Genomic DNA, 22864 nt, shown 5'->3' on the forward strand with positions numbered 1-22864 from the left:
TCAGGGTGTGGAACCCAACAAGCATTAGCTCCAGGTGTTGAACACAAGAGCAGAAACACATGTCCCTGGATTTGACTTACTCCAGGGGTTCTCTCCCACCAGGGGAGACGAGTCTGGGAGAGGTTTGGCTTGGCTCTCTGAACCTATAAAAGACCTTGACTCCAGCAGTCGATGCTGCAGATCCCTGAGGAGGGCAACAGTGGTGGCTCCTTGGGGACCCCACCCACAGAGCCAAGGGAAAGGGGCATGTGCTTACAGCTGGAGACTCAGTGGAGGGGTGAGGTTTTCTGAGAGCCTCAAGTTGGGCTGTGGGATGCCCCATTACCTTCTGTGAGAACTAACCTCTATCCACTCAGGCACCACCTGTGTGGGGACACGTATGCTGTTCCAGGCCTGAATGGGGACAGGGTTAAGAAGTGAGTGTCAATACATGTAGCCAGTGTTTCCCTGGAGGTCTGGGAAAATCCCTGCTTCCCCGAGCCTGTGGCCTGGAACTCAATGGGGAATGACTTGAAAGAAGGATCATGTGAGGCAATCCATCAGTTAAAGCAGGGAGTGAGGGATCTAGTTAGGACCTGAGGTCTGAATTGACCACTGCTCAGCCCCTGGAGTAACTGTATTCCATTGTCACCAGGTGTCTGCAAAATGCAGATGTAATGAATATGCAGGCTCTGAACCTAGGGAGTAAAATCTTGCCTCCCATCCCCATGTCAGAGGACTGCCTGTACCTCAGCATCTACGCGCCTGCACATGCCCGTGAGGGCTCTAACCTGCCTGTGAGTGTTAAGTCATGGTCAGTGGAAGGGTGGGAGAACATTTCTTTTAGAAGATATTTAGAAACAGGCTCTGGACATGGTTCAAGGTAGAGAGCTATCACAATGCTATGAAGGCCTGGGATTGACCCCAAGTACCACATAACAATACCAACGACACTGGAAGTACAGGTTCAGCTGGCCACCACTGTGGAGTGAACTACCATGAAAAGTTTCTCACTATTAAGTCCAAGAAGTCCTCTTATGCAGGCAGGAATCTGACCTAGGCATGGAGTCAAAGAGCCCTGGATGCTCTCAGAGGCCAAATGTTCTGACCCACTGATCAACTCACCAGCTTGTACCCAGGAGATCCCATGCAGGTGCCCAAATCTGCAATTTTGCAGTCACTACATTCCATGACCATCTATTTTTTGGGCCAGAGATTAGATGACACTTTAAATTAATGTTCAAGCGGGGTAATCACAGAAACATCACTTTTCCTTTCAGAGTAGTTCTGAGAGAAATAGATCCAGGTTATAATTCGTGATTAGACCCCAAAGTATGGGAGGCCTGATCTTCCAAATTGAAGTTATTCTTTCACCAGTGCCCTAGGTCATGAGGTCCTTTTTTTTTTTTTTTTTTTTTTTTTTGGTGATAATGGGGATTGAACCCAGGGCCTTGTGCGTGTGAGGCAAGCACTCTACCAACTGAGCTATATCCCCAGCCCGAGGTCATGAAGTCCTACTAGAGTTCTGTGTGGGTAGCTACACAAGCCAAAGTACTTTTCAGACAAGAGATTCAGCCAGGATGGGATTGAGCATGGTCACTACCACATGGTATATCTCCTGATTTCCCAGGTGATGGTCTGGATCCATGGTGGTGGCTTGGTGGTGGGCTCAGCTTCCATGTGTGATGGTTCTATTCTGTCAGCCATTGAAAATGTACTGGTGGTCAGTATCCAGTACCGCCTGGGAGTTCTGGGCTTCTTCAGGTGAGCCTGGGACAGGGATGGTCAATGAGGGCTGAGTAGACAGAAGACCATCTAATGATCATCATCCTTCCATTTCTCAGCACTGGAGACCAGCATGCCACTGGCAACTGGGGCTACCTGGACCAAGTGGCCGCCCTACGCTGGGTCCAGCAGAATATCGCCCACTTTGGAGGCAACCCCGATCAGGTCACCCTTATTGGCGGGTCTGCAGGTGGCAGTAGTGTGTCCTCACATGTGGTGTCTCCAATGTCCCAAGGACTCTTCCATGGTGCCATCATGGAGAACGGTGTGGCCCTGCTGCCTGACCTTATCACCAGCTCATCTAAAGTTGTCTCCACAGTGAGTATCCTTTACTGCCCACGGCCATATCTGTAGCCTCACCATTCAACTTCAGAGCCTCTGCCACTCTGTCTGCTCCATGGGAACAAAGACCATGCAGGTGTCTCTAGAACTGGCCACCACCCCAGGGTTCCTGAGGAGCTCAGAGGTCAGAATCCACACACTTCTGCCTCAAGTGGTTGATTTTGCTCTAGTGTCTGCAAAGGTACACTTTGGGGGTCTCATCCTCAGAAGACCCATGTAAAGCAGGTGTGATGGCTCCTCTGGCTGACACCTGAGCTTCAGGAAAGGTGGAAGGATTTCATACTTGCTGCAATACACACATGGCTCCCTTTGAGAATCATGGGTAACCTGCACACAGCTGAGACCTTAGGCAGCAACTCCCTCCCTGTCTGGAGAGATGATTCAGCCCCTTTTTGTATGTCTTTACAGATGGTGTCCAACCTGTCTGCCTGTGGGCAAGTAGAGTCAGAGGCCCTGGTGAGCTGCCTGCGGGGCAAGAGTGAACAGGAAATGCTGGCTGTTACCAAGGTAGGGCTGAATGGACATTAGTGAGGAGGCAGGGGTCATGGTGTAAGGAAAGTACAGTGCTTTCTACTGTGGAACAATGATGTTATTTCCAAGGCTTGGTCTTCTGTATCCTCATAGTTCTGGATGGGAATTGAGACAAAAATATGCTAAACCAGGTGTAGAATCTCTGAATGTTGGTCTGAGAATCATAAGATGAATTAGGATGGGTTGGAGGTAACTCAGGTGTCATTAGAAAAGAGACTTTGCTTCCCATAATCATGGACTTTGGATGCCCCCTTAGGCCTTCAAGATCATTCCTGCTGTGGTGGATGGGGCCTTCCTACCCAGGCACCCCCAGGAGCTTCTGGCCTCTGCTGATTTTCAACCTGTTCCGAGCATCATTGGTGTCACCAATGATGAGTATGGCTGGCTCCTTCCCATGGTGAGTCTCCTCTCCAAAACGCCACAATAGTGTCAGGTGGGAGTGGGTTTGGACTTCGTACCTCCTGGTCATCTCACCCCCGACTCTATACTATCTTTTCACCACACAGATCTTGGGCCCCCCTGAAATCCAGAAAGACATAGACAGAGAGACCGCACAAGCTGTTCTACAGAGAATATCCACACAGAGGGTGAGACTCCTGGGGTCCTGATCCAGGCAAGAGTGCAGCCAGACACTCTTCCTTTTCAGGAATCCACAGGAACAAAAATTGATCTATGTAAATTTGTGGGTGGGGCCACCACACAGCTTGACACCATTGCCCTCTTCCTTGACATCCCAAACACCAATCCCTGCCCTCTAGCTCCTGCCTCCCTGCCCCAGAGATTGCCTAACCTGACTCTCCCTGGTCACCTGGACTAGATGAAGTTGCCTGCCGAATGTGCTGACCTATTGATGGAGGAGTACATGGGAGACAACGAGGACCCCCACACCCTCCGACTCCAGTTCCAGGAGATGATGGCGGACTTCATGTTTGTGATGCCTGCACTCCAAGTAGCACATTATCAGAGTGAGTGTGTCTGAACCTGAATCCTGGCTTCCTAGGAGACAGCTCAGAGCTGTGGGTCCCAGGAGAGGTCTGGTGTCAGGTCCTGACACATGTCTTTATCCAGACCCTGTTCCCAGGTACCTGAAGGCCCTCATCTCAGTAAATCCTTATGGCTAGAGTGAGACATAGACATCACACATGTTTTACAGAGGAGGGAACTAAAGTAGTGTCACTGAAGGACTTGCCTGTCACCACACAGCCAGGAAGTCCAAGACATGACTTAACAAAGAGCCTTGCAACTGCCTCTGATCCACTCTGGGCTTCCAAGCCACTGTGAAGATTCAAGCCAGCTTGGACCCAGCAATCTTGTCACCAAGAGTTACACATCCTGTCCACCCTCCAGGTTCCCATGCTCCTGTCTACTTCTATGAGTTCCAGCATCCGCCCAGCTTCATTAAGGACCTGAGACCTCCACACGTGAAGGCTGACCATGGTGATGATGAGTTCGTCTTTGTCTTTGGATCCTACATCAATGGCATCAGAGGTGAGTTCTCCTTGTTCCACAGGAGCATTCTCATGGGTACAGGGTGGCAATCACTCTCATGGTACAAGGAGAAACTGGGGTAAGAGAGAACATGGGATCCAGTGTCTACCATCTTACAACTCAATGGGTCATTCCAGGGTTAGACCTTTCCCAGTCCAATCTATGCTCATTTCTACCTGTTCCCACCCAAACTTGGTTTCTATTATAGGAGAAGAGAGGGTTGGGTAAAAGCCTAATCATTTCTTAAATGACTTCACAGTGTCCAAAAGAAGGAAAATTTTACGCCAAGGATGAGCCCAGTGTTGATCCAGTTAAAAACTGGGTGTATTAAAGGCAGGTTGGGCAAGCAGAGGGCCTGGCCCTGGGATTGTTGTGATAGGGAAGGGACACAAGCCTGGGGCTGGGGTGGTGAGTGTGGCACAGGAGTGGACAGCTGGATGGGGTTGGCCAGGACCTGGACCCTTGCCTTCCTCCTCCCACAGTTGAGCTCACTGAGGAGGAGGAGCTGCTGAAAAGGAGGATGATGAAGTACTGGGCCAACTTTGCTCGAAATGGGTGAGAAAACCTGCCAGGGGGCACGGGTCCTCCACTGCTCCCCTTCTCTGAAGTGACCCCATTAGCTATTGTGTGTCCTCCATCACATCCTAGCCCCCTACCCAACGGGAAGACCCACACTAAAAGAGGGTGCTATTTGGTTACAGGTCACTGGTCTCTTCTCACAGTGGTCCAGAGGGTGAGCCATAGTGTTGGACTACCATGGGAGCCAGCCTCTCACAGAAAGGGCAACACAGGCCAGGCTAGTGACACTAGTGAGAGGTCATTACTTTCCTACATCAGGACACCTCCCCCCATTCTCAACACCCCTCTCTGCCTGGATGGCTACCCTGTCCATAATTGGGGTTTAAGGTCAGGTCTGAGTTCAACAGAGCTCAGACTGACCCTCACCCTGCCCTGCTGGGAGGGCATGTGCACAGGAACCCCAACGGAGAGGGCCTACCCCACTGGCCACTGTTCGACCAGGACCAGCAGTACCTGCAGCTGGACATCCAGCCTGCTGTGGGCCAGGCCCTGAAGGCACACAGGCTGCAGTTCTGGACCAAGACCCTGCCTCAGAAGATCCAGGAGCTAAAGGAGGCTGAGAACAAGCACACAGAACTCTAGTTTCCTTGTCAGCAAGGGAGGGGTGTGCTAGGTGTGATGGGGTCTTCCTGTGGTGCCCACACATGCCCACCGAAAAACCAGTGTTGACCACTCATTCACATAGCTATTCGTCCATCCACTCCGCCATGGTTCCGTTCCTGTTAGACACACTTATTAATTCCCAATGCATGCCCACCTTCCTCCTCACCCCACTGTGCCTGAGTCCCTTCCACCCCTCTCCTTCTCTACAACCCCATCTATCCCTTCCTCCCAGTAGCCACACCCTCCCATGCTGACAGAGAAGTTTTAGAAAGTGGTGCTGGTACTTTTCTGAACCTCTTGCCCATCTCTCAGCACTTACCCCATGTTCTCATACCAGTGGGACCTCTGTAGAAAACCTGGACACCATAAGCCCCAGTGTTTAACTCCATCAGGCTCCTGTAACAAAAACAGCAATAGCAACAACAACAACAACTCCAATAATAACCTAGCTCGGCACGGTGGCACATGCCCATAACCAAAGCCACTCAGGAGGCTGAGGGAAAAGAATTACATATGTAGCACAGGCTGGCCACTTGGGGAGACACAAACTCAAAGTAAAATAACAAGTCCTGGGAGAGTAGCTCAGTGGTAGAGTACTTGCCAAGCATGCACAAGGTCCTGGGTTTGATCACTGTGCTAACAACAAAATATCAACAAATAAAAACAATAAACTGGGTAGCTCATAAACAATGCATATGTGTTGTCTTCTGTGTTGGAGGTGACAAGTCCAGAATCAAGGTGTTAGCAGATTTGTTGTCTTGCTTTGGTTTCTAGATGGCACCTTCCCATTATGTCCTCACTTGGCAGAAGGGGTGAACAAGTTCTCTTGGGACTATTTGACAGTTCCTAAACACTGTCCCCTCCCAATGATTCATCATTTCAGACTGGCTTTTTTTTCTTTCTTTTTCAATCAAAGCCCAAGAAGTAGACTGATTTTATTAGTTATGCATTGTGTGTGTGTGTGTGTGTGTGTGTGTTGTTGTTGTTGGGGATTGAGCCCAGTGCATTAGAACTTAATGCACAAGAGCTTAGTGCGGGCTAGCCAAGCACTCTACTACCTGAGCTCTATCCCCAGCCCATGGAGACTGCCTTTCAATGTATAATCTGCAGCACAAAAACTTTCAGGCCAAACACTTAGAGTTCCCACATCTAACACACCCAGGCTACAAACAAAACCAAAGTTTCATATCCCTGAGTCCACCTGGAGATTAAATGTCATTCATCATTAACATTTCAATCTACCGACATACTCATCTATTTATGTCCCAAGGAGGTGACTGGCCCCATCCTTATGAGAAGCAGGACTGGGCTTTTCCATTGGCTTCTGGAGCCTGAGCCAGCTGGGTGCATCCTGGAGAGCCAGGTGGGGTCCTCAGGGTCCTGCCTCCTGAAGTTGCCTCTTATTCTCTGTGGCTCTGCAGACACTGTGAGCCCCACAGTGAGACAATCACAGCACAGCTGTGAAGATGTTTCTGTGTGGGGTGTGTCCAGGAAGAGGCCTTGACATGTCAGGAGGTCCAGACACATAGCAGAAGAGATTCTTGTCCCTGGCTCCCTGAGGATCTCTCCATGTACAATCTTTCAGAATTCCCTCTGCAGCCTGCTGCTCACTATGACATGCACGTGATTGACTTTCCCTCTCACCTCATTGATGTCCCTAAACTTTTCTGGACCCTCCAATAGAAACCCTCTCATCTTTTATCTCAGTAATCAAAAGTGCCAAATGAAGCTCAATATGCCCTTTTGTTCCTCCAAAGCATTTTCTCTCTGTCACGGAAAGGCTGTGACCCTTACTCTAGGGACCCTGGGACTCCCCCTATACCCTCCCTCTTACCAAATTGCCTCCATGGGGCACCAGTTTTCCCAACAGAGAAACTCTCCTCTTTCATCCAGTTCTTTTAAGCCCCACCACAGGGCACCAAGGCCTTTAGGGCTGAAGATGAAGATTGCCGTGTTTCCCATTCTGGACACCAGGGGGCAGACGAGGATAGTGGTAAGCCTGGGCTGACTGGATCTCTGCAGAGGTGAAAAGACCTTTTAGTTCCTTTTAGTGTACAGGGACTGGTGCATAATCCTTCCACTCTGTGCTGAAAACATTCCTTGTGCTCCTGCTGCAAACATGCCCCTGTATGGTTTTCAGTTCTGAGCATGCACAGGATGCTTCCCAGAGTGGGTCCTCAGAGTATTTTTCAGACTTTCAGTAGTTTCAGTAGGTTTCTTTTCTTTTCTTTTTAAAAATATCTTTTAGTTGTAGATGGACACAATACCTTTATTTATTTATCTTTCTGTGGTGATGAGGATTGAACCTAGTGCTTCACCTGTGCTAGGTGAGTGCTCTATCACTGAGCCACAACTCCAGCCCATTCAGTAGCTGTTTTTAAGAGGGTTTTTGGGGTGGCGGGGGGTACTAGGGATTGCACTCAGGGGTACTTGACCACTGAGCTACACCCCTAGCCCTCTTTTCTATTTTACTAGAGACAGATCTCACTGACTTGCTTAGTGCCTCGTTGAAATGCTGAGGCTGGCTTTGAACTTGCAATTTCTTCTCTTTTTCAGGATTGGCCTTGCATGTACACATCTGCCACACTTTAAGCCATTCCCAGTTGATGCACATCTGAATGACTTCCATTTATCCTCCTCCCACTTATTATTATTTTTTCCTTATTAGTGGAGACTTAACCCATGGGCATTCTAAAACTGATCTACAAATCCATCCCTGTTTATTTTAGTTGAGTTGGGTCTCACTAACTTGCTCAGGCTGGCCTCCAACTCCTCCTTTGACCACCTGAGTACCTGAATTGCAATAAGGGTAACATCATGCCTGGCTTAGGCTATTTTACATAAAACTTGAGGCGTATATTTTCAGAAATCACTTTGTAGACATGTGCTCTTTTTTTTTTTTTTTTTTTGGTAAAGCCCTGTGATAAGAATCCTCTGTATCAAATCACTGTGATTGAGTGAAACTTGTTTTTCCTTTTGAGTTTTTTTTTTTTTTTTTTTGGTGGAGAGGGTACTGGGAATTTAACCCAGGGGTGCTTCACTACTGACAACAGCTCTAATCCATTTTGTGTTTATTTTTAAATTTGAGACTGGGTGTCCCTAAAATACTGAGGGACTTGCTAAGTTTCTAAAGCTCACCTTTAACTAAGAATCTTCCTGTGTCTGCCCCCCAAGTTGCTGAGATTATAAGCATGTGCCACTGCTCCCAGGTCTGGGCTGAACTTTTAAGGACAATGCCTAGGTATCTCCCAATATGACTATATTATTTTTTTATCCCATTAAACAATATGAGGGTGACAGATGCTCCATATTCTCACCAAAACTTGCTTTTAGGGGGTCTTAAACCTGATGAGATGGAAAGGGTGGTAGCACTGAGTTGTCATTGCAGATATTTTCCTGGATTTTTAGCTTCTACTTCAATTTTCTTCTCTGTGTTTCTCTCTCTCTCTCTCTCTCTCTCTCTCTCTCTCTCTCTCTCTCTTTCGCTCTCACACTCTCTCTCTCCTCTTCTCTTCTCTCAGACTTTCTCTAGATCATTACATATATGTCAGTTTTTCACCCCACCCCACCCCCCACATGCCCTAATGCTCTGAAGACTCTTCTTCATTCCACAGTTTTACTGTTAGTTTGGGGACTTTCACCAAGAGGTAGACAGTAACTTCCAGGTTAGGAAGGAGCACTGTGTTTTTCAATTGACATAAAGGAGCGTATAAAATGGCTATGAACTGGGAGGAGCTGGGAATATGTCAACCTCCACAGCCCCAGCTGTGAACTAGGTCAGGGGAATACAGAGAGAGCATCTGCCTGGATGGGAGCTGAGACAGTGGCTTGGACCAGAGTGCATTGATGGAAAACTTTGAGTTAACAACAGACCTTGCTCTTTAGGTAGAAGTCACGGACACAGCCACCTGGGAATATTGTCACTCCTAGAAAGACACCAATAAAGACAACTAGTATCCCGGCATTGAGGAATGAACCCAGGCTAGAATGAAGAAGCCAAGGCCTGTTAGGAGAAGGTACTGAAGGTCATCTGAAGTGGAGCCACATACCCCCTCCTCCAGGAAGTCAGGCAGAGCAGGCACTCCTGTCTCCTGCTGTATTCCCTATGTCCTTTCAGGATTCTAGAAGATTTGACATCTCCTGGTTATGGGCCTGTCTCCCCAGCGGCCCCAGATGCCCAAGAAGCCCTTCCAGGTCCACAGTGCTAGAACCAGGAAGTCCTCAGAATGTTTGTCAGGTGCATAAATAACAGTAAACTCAACCTCAGAGGGAGCTGTCCTCAGGGGAAGCCACAGGGTGGGGACAGAGCAAGTAGAGGGGGGTGGGTTCTTTCTTCCTTCCTTCCTTCCTTCCTTCCTTCCTTCCTTCCTTCCTTCCTTCCTTCTTTCTTTCTTTCTTTTTTTCTCTTTCTTTCTTTTTTTGGTGGTGCTGAGGATTGAACCCAGGGTCTTGTGCATGCAAGACCAACTGAACTCTATCCCAAGCCCAAGGGGGTGGCCTCTTAAGAAGTGTCACAGTTGCAGTCACCAGTGTATTTCAACAGAGCAGCCAGGACTGAATAGGGACAGGTTTACACAGACCCTCAGACCAGGACTACAAGGACCTTGGAGGGAACTCAGGAAACTATGAATGCTGAGAGGAAGAAGGACTTCCCAGTACCTCGGGCACAGTCACACTGCCCAGTTTGCTCAGGCAGTCCCCTCATCCCCCAAGGTCATCATTTCTCACCTGTGGGGGATCTTCATTTTGCATCCCCTCAGAGAAGCCCTCCTGGCACCTCTAATTACAGCCCACTACTCCCTCCTCTCCACCCCAACACCCTCATGGGCCAGTGTTATGGTTTAGAGAGGAGTTGTCCCCCAAAGCTCGTGTGTGAGACAATACCAGAAAGTTTAGAGGTGACATGATTGGGTTATGAGAGCCTTAACCCAATCATTGATTAATCCCCTGATGAGGGTTCACTGATGGTAACTGTAGACATGGAGGGTGGAGCTGGAGGAGGTGGGTCACTGGGGCGGGCCTGGGGGTATGTATTTAGTCTTTGTTGAGTGGAGCTCACTCTCTTTCTGCTTCCTGGTATGATGTCTTGAGCAGCTCTCCTTCTCTACACCCTTCTACCGTGATATTCAGCTTCTCCTTGAGACCTAAGGAATGGACCCGCTGTCTTTGGACTGAGCCCTCTGAAACCAGGAGCCCCAAATGAACTTTTCCATTTCCTTGTTTTTCTTGTCAGGTCTTTGGGTCACAGCAGCAAAAAAAGTAGAATAAAAGAGCCAGTGGCTGCTAGGACAGTAAGTTAGTGACTCCAGGGGTGAGGAATGGGTTCCTGGGATCTCAGAGCAGCTAAGAGGCAGGGAGTCCTGTCCTGCTCAGTACCCACTGGCTCTGTAACCTATGTGGGTACAGATTGGCTCTCCCACAGTGCCCAGCTCGCAGGACACCACTCATTGCTCTGCCTCCTCCCTGCAGGGTCCAAAATCCACCGGGGCCCAGGTCCTCTCTGTGCTGACCTCTGAAGCACAGCAATGGAAACAGCCCTGGGAAATGACCATGTGGTTGCACAGACTTCATGGGTAGCTGGGCATCATGGCCTGGGGGGTCCTGCTGCTCCTCCTCCAAGGCCAGGGTGAGACTCCAGTTTGGGCAGAGTCTGGAGGCCCATCAGCCAAAGGGTGTAGAGGAAGAGACTGAAGCTGCAGGAGGATAGGTGACAGGGAGGGGGAGGATGGTGGAAATGATAGAGGACAGAGGGGAATGTGCAGCCACCCAGGTGTCCACCTAATGCCAGGGAGACTCCCCTGAAGTGCAGACAGGGTCAGTCAGCCTGATGTCACCAGCACCAAGTAGAAGGCAGAGTATGAGGGGAGACTAAGGAACCCAGAAGAGCAGGGCCCACTTCCCTGTCTCTGGAAGGGGCATTCAGGACACTGAGTGCTGGGCTGTGCTGGAGCTCCTGCTGCCAATGGGAAAAAACAGCCACTTAGGAACCCCTTCCTGCTGCCATTTGGCTCTAGGTCATGCATTTGGCCAGAGGGGTGACCTGGCCCTCCCAAAGGGGCTCCAAGCAAGGTTACATGTCTTTTGGGGGAAATACAGAAGGTCCAGGCACTGTGTCCTAAAGGGGATCTGGGATGTCACTGGGCTCCTGTCACTTTATGCACCTGAACTAAAGGAGGATATGGCTTGGCCATTGGGGCAAAGGTGATGGGGCTCTGAGCCTACAGGCAGCATCCAGGCCCTCATCAGAAGTTAGGCAAGGTTGGCAGGATGCCTGGGCTGCCCTTGGCCCTTGATCCTCTCCCTTATAGGCTTCTAGTGTGGGCCCCACTTATCTCCTGCTAATCCTCCCCACTCTGCCCAGGAGGAGTCCACACTCACCTCTCCCCCATGGCACACCCACAGAGGGTCTTTCCCACCTCCCTACTGTTGACCAGGCTCCTCTCAAAAGTCAACAGGGTTTTCTAGACAAGGAGTACTGCCCATTTCACTGTTGGCTGCCATTATAAATATTGTCTTGGCTTCACCCATCAGAAATAATCATTAACAAGTCACAAATGATCATCGATTTGGGTTCCACCCTCTTCTGTCCCCACCAGTCCTGACTCCTTCACAGAAACCATCAAGGCCTCAGGGTCTTACACACAATGCCCAGCACATTTTTATGTGTGTGTGTGTGTGTGTGTGTGTGTGTGTGTGTTTGTGTGTGTGTGTGTGTGTGTGTGTGTGTGTGTGAGAGAGAGAGAGAGAGAGAGAGAGAGAGGTTTTTTTCTCATGCCTGGTTTCCATCTGCATGACCACAACTCACCCTCTGGGGCACCACGCTTTCCCCTTCCTAACACAGGAGGCACCTCACACTCTTACATGGTGCAGCTTCCTCCACCATCCAGTGGAAAGGATGATGTGCTGTTGACTTAACAAGTCTCTGATCAGGGACATTTTAGCAGACTTTGTCCATGGCTGTCACAACACACACCTGAGGCATCTGGGACTGCTGTCTGTGTACATTACATGAAAAGAAATTTCACCCAGTAAGGAATTCTGTGTAGGCAGCCTGTTACTGGGAAGAGGTGCGTACCACCCATGCCCCTTTTGGGTACTGAGTGAAACCCCAGGTTGCTTTACCACTGAGCCATGTCACCCAGCCCTTTTCATTGTATTTTGATACAGCATCTCACTAAGTTGCTTAAGACTTTGCTAATTTGCTGAGGCTGGCCTCAGCCTCCTGAGTCGCTGGGATTACAGACATGTGCATGTGCCTTTTGACTTGGAACATATCTTAGTTCGATTTGGGGTGGTAAAACAATAGAACTGACTGGACAGTGGGTGATTTATAAAGAAAATAGATTTATTTACCTCTGCCGAGGTGACTCTCTCTGGTTTGGTCTTGGTTAACAACGTTCAGCTATGTCATAACATGGCAATGGCATGACATTGTATGACTTAGTGGAGGAGAGATCACATGGTGAAAGAGGAAGCAATAGACAGAGAAGAGGTAGAGTTGCATTTCTTAACAATGTTTTTATTGGATATTGATGGACCTTTATTTATTTGTTTGTTCATATGTGGTGCTGAGAATTGAACCCAGTGCCTCACACATGCTGGGCAAGCCCTCTACCACTGAGCCACAACCCCAGCCCCAGACTTGCTGTTTTAGAAAAACTCACAATCACCTCAAAGGAATTAATCCACTCCTGTGAGAGCTAATCCACTCTGAAAGACTAGCATTAATCCCTTCACAGGGAAGTCCTGAGCAGATCACTAGGTCCTACTTTTGAAAAGTACCACCAGTCTGGGGACCAGTCATCCATGGTAAGGATCTTTGAGGGGCAAACCACGTCCAAACATACCATTCTGCCCCTGCCGCCCAAGGTTCACGTCCTTCTTTCAATGCAAAATGCAGTCATTCCATGCCTATAGTCCTCAAAGGCTGAAGTCTTGCCAGCATGGCTCCAAAGTGCAAAGTCCCAAGTCCCATCTGAAACTCAAGGCAAATGACTTCCAACAAGTTACATGGTTTCAGGATACAGCCTTGAAACAGGCACAGGGCAGACAGTTCTGTGGCAAAAAGGAGGAATAGCAAGTAGAAAGGGCTCCCAGACCCCCAGCAAGTCTGAAAACAATCAAACAAAACACTAGATCCCCAAACTCCAAGTCCAGCCTCCTAGACACAGGGCAGGGTACTGGTCCCCAGGGCTTTGGGCAGCCCCGCCCCTGGGGTGATGCTGCTTGCAGCCCACATGGCTGCTCTCTTGGGCTGCATGACATGGCCTGTGGCTTTCCTCGCTGGCATTGCACACTGCCAATGGCTCTACACTTCTGGGGTCTCAAGAGCAGTGGTCCCACTCTCATGGCCTCACTAGGCATTCTGGTGAAGAATCTTTGAGTGACTCCACTCCAACAGCAGAAGAATTTTGCAGTGACTGAACTCCAACAGCAGGGTCTCCAGAACTTTCCTAGAGGGAGGAAGGGAAGGGCTACGTGCAGGTGGGGTCTGTCTGCGTTGTCCTCTCTTGCCCACACTGGAGCCAGGGTTGACCCTCTCATTCACATAGCTCTTCGTCCACTTTTCATTTGTCCATTCAGCCAAGGCTAATGAAGAACTGACCTCATGATGGTCATTGCCCAGGCTGCCATGGATCCTTTCTCATTAGACACACTCAGTCAATCCCCCCAGGAAGCTGTGGATGGGTGAACCCAGTGGATGCCCTCTGTCCTCCATTAGGCCTGAATATACTCCCAACCGGGCCTGAGTATATTCCTCCCTTTCTCACCTCGCCTCCCAGTACTTTCTGTCTTCTCTCCTCCAAGCACCTAGACACTCTTCAAAGGAGAGCTATACTGTGAGAATGTTGCCCACACCTGAGTGTCAAAATCTCACATCTACTTCTCAGCAAGTCCCATGTATTCTCATCTCTGACATTGACCTCTAGACTAGACTAGAAATCTGTTTACTAAAGCCCTAGTATCTTGGTACATTCAGACTGCTGTAACAAACATCATCACACTGTGGGTAGCTTATAAACCACAGAAAATTATTCAGAGTTTGCAAGGTTATTTCCAAGTCGAGATGCCCAGCCTGGCATGGTGGCACACACCTGTAATCCCAGCAACTCAGAGTCTGAGGAAGGAGGATCACAAGTACAAAGCAAGAAACCTTTCTGAGAGGACACTTGTGAAGTCCAAGGACCACACCACACATTGGAATCCCACGCGAGAAATTTATTGTCAGTAGCATGGAGCAAACTGACAAGGCTGTCCTTCCTAGGAGAGCAGCAACAAGCATGGTTACGGGTTGCGTCATGGGCTGGGGTGGGGTGAACCTTTGAGCAGGCACATTCAGAATCGCATCCTGGGAGTCCCTAGATAAAATGGCTCCTAAATTGAAACCTGGGAGGCCCTGAGTAAAAAGGCTCCTAAATCAAAACTTCGGAGTCCCTAAATAAAAATGACCCTCAACCTAAAATGGCAGATCTGATGCCAATATTGATCTCATGCCAATAATCTTCCCTGTTTGTTTTTATAGATACAGGGTTGCAGAGGGTGATGGTCTTTCTTCTGTAGCTTCTACCTGCTGGTTAGGGACAAAGAATCTCATTCCTATGAAGTGGGTCAGGGAGGGTTTTAGGTGGGGCAGAGTCTCTGGAGTTGGAACAATTGACCACGAGTTGTAGGTCTCTGTCTTGGGAGTCAGGGGCTGGTATTCTTAAAGGAGAAGTAGTTGATTGACCAACTAGTTGATGAATTTGTGTGTCTGATCTTGCAGGAACTTCTGCAAGCAATTTAACAGGCATGGTCCTAGTAGGAGGAACAGAAAGAGGATTAATAGGGGTCCTGCAAGGGGGAGAAGACAAGGCCACACTTGACTGCACATTCCCCAAGGCCACTGTTGGCCTGCTTGCTCTTTCCTCTTTTCTAGCTGCTCTTGTAGTTGTTTTTTCTCTTGTTCTTCCTACCCTGACTGGAGGACATAGAACAGCGCTGCTCCTGTAGGTATAGGCAGAGGCCCCCTTTCTCTGTTGTTAATAGGTCCCAGTCTACAGCAGTTTTGTAGGACCACAAAGGCTAAGGAGTCCAGTTGATTTTGGAGAGTTACTATAGACTCGGCTACCTGTTGGATATCCCCTATCAGCTGATTGGAGAGCTGATGAAAGTGGGAAATGGATGTGGTTATTCCTGCCCTTCCTGTGGCTAGGCCTGCCATAACCCTAGGTGGCTTGTAGAGAAACAAATTGAATAGCCCATTTGTCCAAGGCCTCATATGAGTACGGACTTACCAAGGAGCTGTTTAGTCCTAGAAGACCTGCTATTCAATGAGAGAAGCCAATAATCGCTTCCCTGGAGGTCTGAGGGCTGAGAACTTGTCTCTATAACAGGGGTGGAGAGGACAAGGACTTTATTCGAGAATATAAATCTTTAACAGGGCCCGAATTATCAGGAATACAAACACAACATTTAACTATTAATGTCACAGATGTCCACCCTCTCAAGATATAGTTAAGCTATTTAATGTCATCTGATTTTGTAAAATATCTATTTTGTTACTTAGGGCTGGATAATCATACTAGAAAACATCAAGCCTACATGTGTAGGTTCAGAATATCTGTAGGTTTTTAAACTAACTAAAAACTTCTGGCTTTGGCAGTTTCTCTTGATCCTTCTCAGGCATTCTTGCCTAAGAATCTCTCTTACATATTCTTGGGGGCTAACACAAGTGTATATCTTAAGTTACATTTAACTATTATTTCCTTTCTTTTTAATGCCCAGGAATGGCTCTATTTTGGTTCAACTGTTTTTGCTAGATGTTTAAGGTCAAGCTGGTCAAAACTGACTTTGTTTCTGTCTATTGTAAAGAGTCAGCTGAGTTCCCACAGGGGTCACTCGTAGGGGCACTTGAGAGCAGGTCTCCGTTCTGCTAGTGCTCTTTGCACTAGGATGGGTCCAGGCCTTGCTGACCATGTGGCTTTCCTTGGAAACCTCAGGGACATTCTCCCTTCTCCAATGACCCTCCTCTTCATAGAGAGTGCACTGATTGGCTTTTCATTCTCCAGTGGTCTCATTAATCTCCCTGATCAGGAGGTTGTGTGACCAGAGTCACAAAGCTCTTTGGAGAAGTTCCCTGTTCCTAAATTCAGACTGACTCAGAGGCCAAGAGCCAAGTATTGGTTTCCTTGGCCCTGTTAATTTAACATTAATTTTTAAGTTTTGATCTTAATCATCCAGCAAGTCAGTCTCACCAGTCTTAAATTAAGATTACTGGTTTTTAACTTTAATGTCTATAACCTTACAGTCAGTTACCCATTTTATTAAACTAGGGTTAATGTTATCCTATCTGTCCTATAGGTGATGACTTATTATCTTAAATTAACCCAGGTTGTGGGTTCTTGAAGTAACACCTCTGCAAAACATTAACAGACAACATTTATACAGTTTATAAGGAAAATACAAAATAAAGTTAACAAGTAAAAACGTAATTAGTTTGTGTAATAACTGTCTTGAATTTTGGCTGATATATCTATCTATCTATCTATCTATCTATCTATCTATCTATATCTATCTATCTATCATCTATCTATCTATCTATCTATCTATATCTATCTATCTATCATCTATCTATCTATCTATCTATCTATATCCCCTATTTGAGATCCTAGTAATCTTAATAACAAAAATCAATCTTTTGAACATAGCTTTCAACGGGCTGAAGTTTGGCCTACTTTGGAGTTATTCTGATACACTGTAAGGAGGGAGGCAGAGCCTTATCTCAGGTAAGGTGGGGCTCCTCATAAATATTAGGTGAAGTGTTCTAGCTCTGAAGCTGATTTTTGCCTCTTTCTTAAATACCATTTGACAAAGCTTACATATATTGTCTTTTTAAAAAGTTCATATGAATGTTAGCTAACACAATATGATATTACATTTAAAATACAAATTAAAGAAAGTCTGAGAGTTTTTAACATTTTTGGGGAAAAGTAGCAAAATGCTTTTGAGTTTTACAATATTAACCTTTAAATAGATTAGGCTTTCATTAACTCAAAAATACATTTAAATTGTATCCCAGTGTAAAAAGTAACATAAAGCTTTATATATCTTATTGATAACAGGTCCAGTTGTAGAACATTAAATTATATAAATAAGTCCCCAATAAAATTTGTTATTCTTATGAATCTAAAATTACCATAAAACTTTAGTTGGAGAACACCAGCTTGACATAATGTTCTTTTAAACCTTCTACCTTAAAGATTTGTTTACCTGGAAGATAAGAACATATTTAATATACAAAGAAGAGGAATATCACCATAATTACATTGATGTTTTTAATTAATCAAATTTAGCTTTTAATGAAAACTTAGACTTTGTAACAGTTGTTGTTTAACAGTTGTATTTACCTAAATTCCTTCAAGTTATTGTTCTAAAAAGTAAAACTTATAAACACAATGTTATGGGTAAATTAATGTTTTAAAAAAATCCTTGTCATTTTAACATGTAGATTAAACTTTGGTTTATATCAGTACATTAATATTTGACCTTAGGAAAAAACCTTCAATAGCTTTGACTGATTCTTTCATATATATATCTTATATATATATATATATATAACTTCGTTAAACCCTCTTATTTACTTCATCACATAAAGACTTTCTTATCCAGAAACATTTTCTTTTCCTTCTATTAAATATGGCTCCATACCTAAAACCTTCTAATTTCTCTTTCCCATCTTTAAACAAATCCTTTTATATTCACTTTTTAAAATAATCCTTGTAAATTTCTGAATTTAGACAAATTATTCCACTTTAATGAGAATAAATACTTTATATTATTTAAAGTACTCTAATTGAAACACAGTTAAAACTTTCGGACCTATTTGAATAGAGAATCTCATTTGTTTATCATTTCATGAAAATACAATATTCAAGTATATAGAATTATACCTGTTGGGATAATTTAAATTTTCAGTAACCTTGTTTTCAGTGGTAGGAGACAGTTGGATAGGATCATGGAAAGTTAGATCCTCTGATTGTGTTAGGAGTTGGAATTCTTTACTGTACCCTGTGGGACTGGAGGTGAAAGACCCTAGCCTCCTTTCTATTTGGGAGAGGTCACTAAGGGACAAAGGGACATGTACCTGGACAACTCCCTCCAACACTGCTACTTCACAAAAGGAAGCAAAGGTGCAGGCTGGGTAGAGGGCGCCGAGCAAGAAGGAGTAACAGGTGGACTGAAAGTAGGTGAGGGAGGTCCCAAAGGAGTCAGTGCAGAATGGTAGGGAGGGGGTTCCTCAGCAGGGTCAAAGTCTGGGGTTAAGCAGGATCCTGAGGTCGAGAAGAGAGAGTTTAAGAGCCAGCAGAACCTGGGCCAGAGAACAGGAAGAGCAGAGGGACAGTTTGGAAAGAAGGAAAGATAGCTGAGCATGGGGGATATCTTTGCATTTCCCAGAGCGCTCCCAAAATTTAAAATGTTTCATCAAAAATGTTGGGCTCTAGAGTGCCGTTAAGTGACCATTTGGAATCATTGTCTAAGGTATAGAGGGGCCAAATTTAGTTCCAGAGACAAATTCGTTTCTGTTCCTTTAAGTCAAGGGTAAGGTGGAAGGAGTCTGAATTTGCTAAAAGGCAACCCAAGGGTGTCTAGGGGATGGCAGAGGTGGCTGCACCCATGGCAAGAGGGAGAGAGAGAGTTCCTAGGGAGGAGCAGAGGCATCCCTCTGTGTCTTCCCATATTGAGTGAGGAAGAGCTGACCTCAGGGTGGCAGCTGGGGCTAAGGCCCATAGGGGTTCTCAGTGCCTGGCACCAGGGCTTTGAGCCCAAAGAGTAACCAAGACCCAGAGAGAGATCTTTTGCTAGGAGTGAGACCTTCTGAGCCTATGGACCCAGTTGATGGTAGAGACCAACCACAGCTCTGGAAGCCATAGTTGGGGGTGTCCCAGACCAAAGGGAAGCCTAGGAGCACCAGATGGTCCATGGTCACTTCTCTGGACCCGCAGTTCCTTTGAATTGACTAAAGGCACGGGAACTTACCCGAATCAGCTGGCGGTGGATGAGAAATCAAGCGCTCAGTGAAATGGAATGTGTGTGGTGAGGGTGTCCTAGGACCCAGGAGAGGATCCCAAAGCAGCTCAGGTCCCCAAAGGGAAAGGAAGATCCATGGGAGAGCCAATCCAAGTCATGGCACCACTGAAAGGGCACTCATGAGGTTCACGCAAAGTCCAAGGACCACACCACACACCAGAATCCCACGCAAGAGATTTGTTGTCAGTAGCATGGAGTGAACTGACAAGGCTGTCCTTCCTGGGACAGCAGCAACAAGCATGCTTAGGGGTTGTGTCCTGGGCTGGGGTGGGGTGAACCTTCTAGCAGGCACATTCGGATGGAAGCCTGGAGTTCCTAGATAAAATGGCTCCTAAATCAAAGCCTGGGAGGCTCTGAATGAAATGGTTCCCAACCTAAAATGGCGGAGATAAGGCCAATATTGATCTCATGCCAATACTGGCTCAAAATTAAGAATGAATAGAACTAGAGATGTAATTCAGTAGTAAAGTTCTCCTGGGTTCAAACCTCAGTCCTGAAAAAAAAAAAGAAAAAGAAAGAAAGTAAGATGCTACCAGATTGGGAGTCTGTGGAGAGCTTGCTTTTGGCTTTTTCACTCATGGACGGCACCTTCTCACTGAGTCATTACATGGTATAAGGGACAAACAATGCCTCCCATGACCATGTTGAAGCCAGAATTAAAGACAGGCAGTCAATGTAGACAGGTAATAGAGTCAATGAAGCAAATGGAGGCCAGTTGGAGTCCAGAAAGTTGGAGATCACTCCTGGGAGACTGGAATGGAAATGCCTCCTGAGCATTTTGATTACCAGGATTCCTGCCTATACTGCCCCTCCTAGAAGGTGGTTCATGAAGCACCCCCTGAACAGACAGGGAGCTGCTAATTAAGGTCCCCTGGGCTGCAGCTTCCTTCCTGCCCCGTCACTCCACCTTGTCCCTTGCAGCCCACCTGTTTCTCCCCTTTTGGCCATTCCACAGCATCTCCTGGGCCTCGTCAGGAAGGAAGAGATAAGGGGGAAGAGAGCAGGAAAACAGAGAAAGTCTAAAATGTCTAAAAGGTGTAGGATGCTCTCCGTCTTGGGATATCAGGATACCACCAGCTATGGCCCCCTTCTTTCTCCCAGGAGAAGTCTTTATTACTACTTTTTGAATAAAACTTCCTTTATATGCTTGCCTTGGCACTTCTCTAGTGTTCAGACTTAAACATTGGAGGAAGAAGAACTCATCACAATAACCAGTGGTTTCCTATTCATCCTAACTCTTTTTCTTTTGGTACCTGGGGTTGAACTCAGGGGCACTCAACCACTGAGCCACATCCCCAGTCCTATTTTGTATTTTATTTATTTATTTTTATTTCGAGACAGAGTCTCACTGAGTTGCTTAGCACCTCAACATTGCTGGCTTTGTATTCCCTATCATTCTGCCTGAGCCTCCAGAGCCACTGGGATTTCAATCATGGCCCACCATGCCCAGCTATGAACCTAACTTCTAAAACCATCGTATTGGAGATTAGGTTTCAATGTGTGAATTGGGTGGACACAAGTTTTGAGACCCTAGCACAAGGGTCCTACAACCCAAGATTCAGAAACCAAATTTGCAAACTATTGGAAAATGTCTGCCTATTTAAAACAACCACTTTCCCATCTATTTCCATTCCCACCCTTGTGGGAAGCAGGACTGGGTTTTTTCCATTGATTCTAAAGCCTGGGCCAGCTGAGAGAGAGCCAAGGGGCATCCTCAGGGTCCTGTCTCCTGAAGTTGGGTCTTGTTCCCTGTAAATCTGCAGACACTATGAGCCCCACACTGACATGACTATAACACTGAGTCATATAGCAAGAAGATGCTTCTCTGTGTGGTGTGTCCTGGAAGAGGCCTTGGAGGCTCAGGAGGTCCAGAGAAGAGATTCTTGTCCCTGGTTTCCTGGGAACCTCTCCCTCCAGTAAGGTGTCCTTCTGCCTTGCAGAATTCCCCCTGCAGCCTTCTGACCATCCCCCACCCACTATGGCATCCACATCATTGATTTTCCTTCTGCCCTCACTGCTGTCTCTAAACTCTTCTGACTCCTCCTATAAAAACCCTCTCATCTTTTCTCATTGTACAAAGGTAGCAAATAATGCTCAATGTGCCTCTGGGTTCCCTCAAATCTTTTTCTCTCAGACATTCAGAAGCTGGATTTCTCATCCCAAAGACCTTGGGAGTCCCCCACCCCCCAACCTCTGACTGACATGCCCTCCTGGGGCACCACTTTTCCCAGGGGAGATGACCCCCTTGTTTCCATTCACTACATTGAAGCCCAAACCAAGACCTTCATGAATTTCATGCAAAAATGAAAATTCTGTTATGTCATCTGGGCCGCCAGGGCACAGACAAGGTTAACATTAAGCCTGGAGGGATCCAGCACAGGAAAGACTTTCCTTTTGGTGAAGACTGATGGGTGCATCCTTATAGCATTTACTGAGTTCCTGTGAACATGCCTCTATGTTTTAGTTCTGCAAAAGCACACTGTATTATACAAAGGGGTTTCCATGATATTTTGTAGATTTTTAATAGCTTTTTAAATGCTTTAGCGCGGTGTGTGTGTGTGTGTGTGTGTGTGTGTGTGTGTGTACAGTGCTAGGGACCACATCTACCTCCTTGGCCTGCTAGGCAAGCACTATATTACTGAGCTACATCCATTCACAGCCCAGTGTGGAATAACTTATCTACAATGAAATTCTTCTCTTGGGTGTACAATTTACTCACTCTGAGGTAACATGTAAGATAAGCAGACACCACCACCAGAAGTTTTACCAGTTTCTTTCACTTCCTAAACTTCCTCATGCCCCTTTGTAGTCCTTCGTTGCCCTGAATCCTGCTCTAAGGCAGTCACCTAATTGCTTGGGTTCCTCTAGTTGTCCTTGCCCCAAATATGATGCAAATGGACACTTTTAGGAATGGCTCTGTCACTTCACATCCTATTTTTGAAATCCAGGCAGATCTCAGTTTCCTTTTCCTGGGGAGTGGCATTCCTTGTAGGCACACAACACTATGTATTCATTGACCAGTTGATATACATCTGAGCGACTTCCATTTTTTGACTAATTCTAATGAAGCTCTTAGGGATATTGTCAGAAATTATTTATATAGACCCATGCTGTCATTTCTGTTGAGGAGAGACCTGAGAGGACAATTGCTGAGTCATATAGCAAGTGTGTGTGGAACTTTTAAGGGAAATAACAAACTCCTCTCCAAAAGGACTCTGTCACTTTGCATCCCTAAGCAACTGAGGGTATCATTTGCTCCATATCCTCTTCAACACTTGGTCTGATGGTCTTAGATCAAATTGTATTTAAAGGACCTGTTGGGGGATCTCATTGCAGATGTTTGTTTTGACTTTTAGACTCTGTTTCCATCTTCCATTCTCTCTCTCTCTCTCTCTCTCTCTCTCTCTCTCTCTCTCTCTTTCTGTCTCTCTCTCTCTCTCTCTCTCTCTCTCTCTCTCTCTCTCTGTCTCTCTCTCTCATCTCTATATAT

The 22864-nt window shown here is 46.6% G+C and overlaps 1 protein-coding gene across 2 annotated transcripts in view; it reads left to right on the plus strand.

The window, feature by feature from the left end:
• LOC308637794 (cocaine esterase-like) overlaps nt 1-22864 on the plus strand; it is a gene marked incomplete at its 5' end in the record, with an annotated part of 35466 nt that overhangs the window by 2928 nt on the left and 9674 nt on the right. Inside the window, 10 exons of one of the 2 annotated variants that reach the window (XM_081274620.1) lie at nt 635-776; nt 1610-1743; nt 1824-2082; nt 2515-2613; nt 2894-3034; nt 3144-3224; nt 3455-3602; nt 3985-4125; nt 4608-4680; nt 5100-5347. The exons of the other annotated variant lie outside the window; for it this stretch is intronic. Of the exons in view, the coding sequence (XP_081130746.1) occupies nt 635-776; nt 1610-1743; nt 1824-2082; nt 2515-2613; nt 2894-3034; nt 3144-3224; nt 3455-3602; nt 3985-4125; nt 4608-4680; nt 5100-5286 (1405 nt within the window). The 3' untranslated portion in view covers nt 5287-5347. Of the gene's footprint in view, nt 1-634; nt 777-1609; nt 1744-1823; nt 2083-2514; nt 2614-2893; nt 3035-3143; nt 3225-3454; nt 3603-3984; nt 4126-4607; nt 4681-5099; nt 5348-22864 lie in introns of those variants that run through there. 2 annotated transcript variants of the gene reach the window in all.

The sequence above is a fragment of the Spermophilus citellus genome (assembly GCF_964194105.1).
Source record: "Spermophilus citellus genome assembly, chromosome: 18".
Lineage (NCBI taxonomy): Eukaryota > Metazoa > Chordata > Mammalia > Rodentia > Sciuridae > Spermophilus > Spermophilus citellus.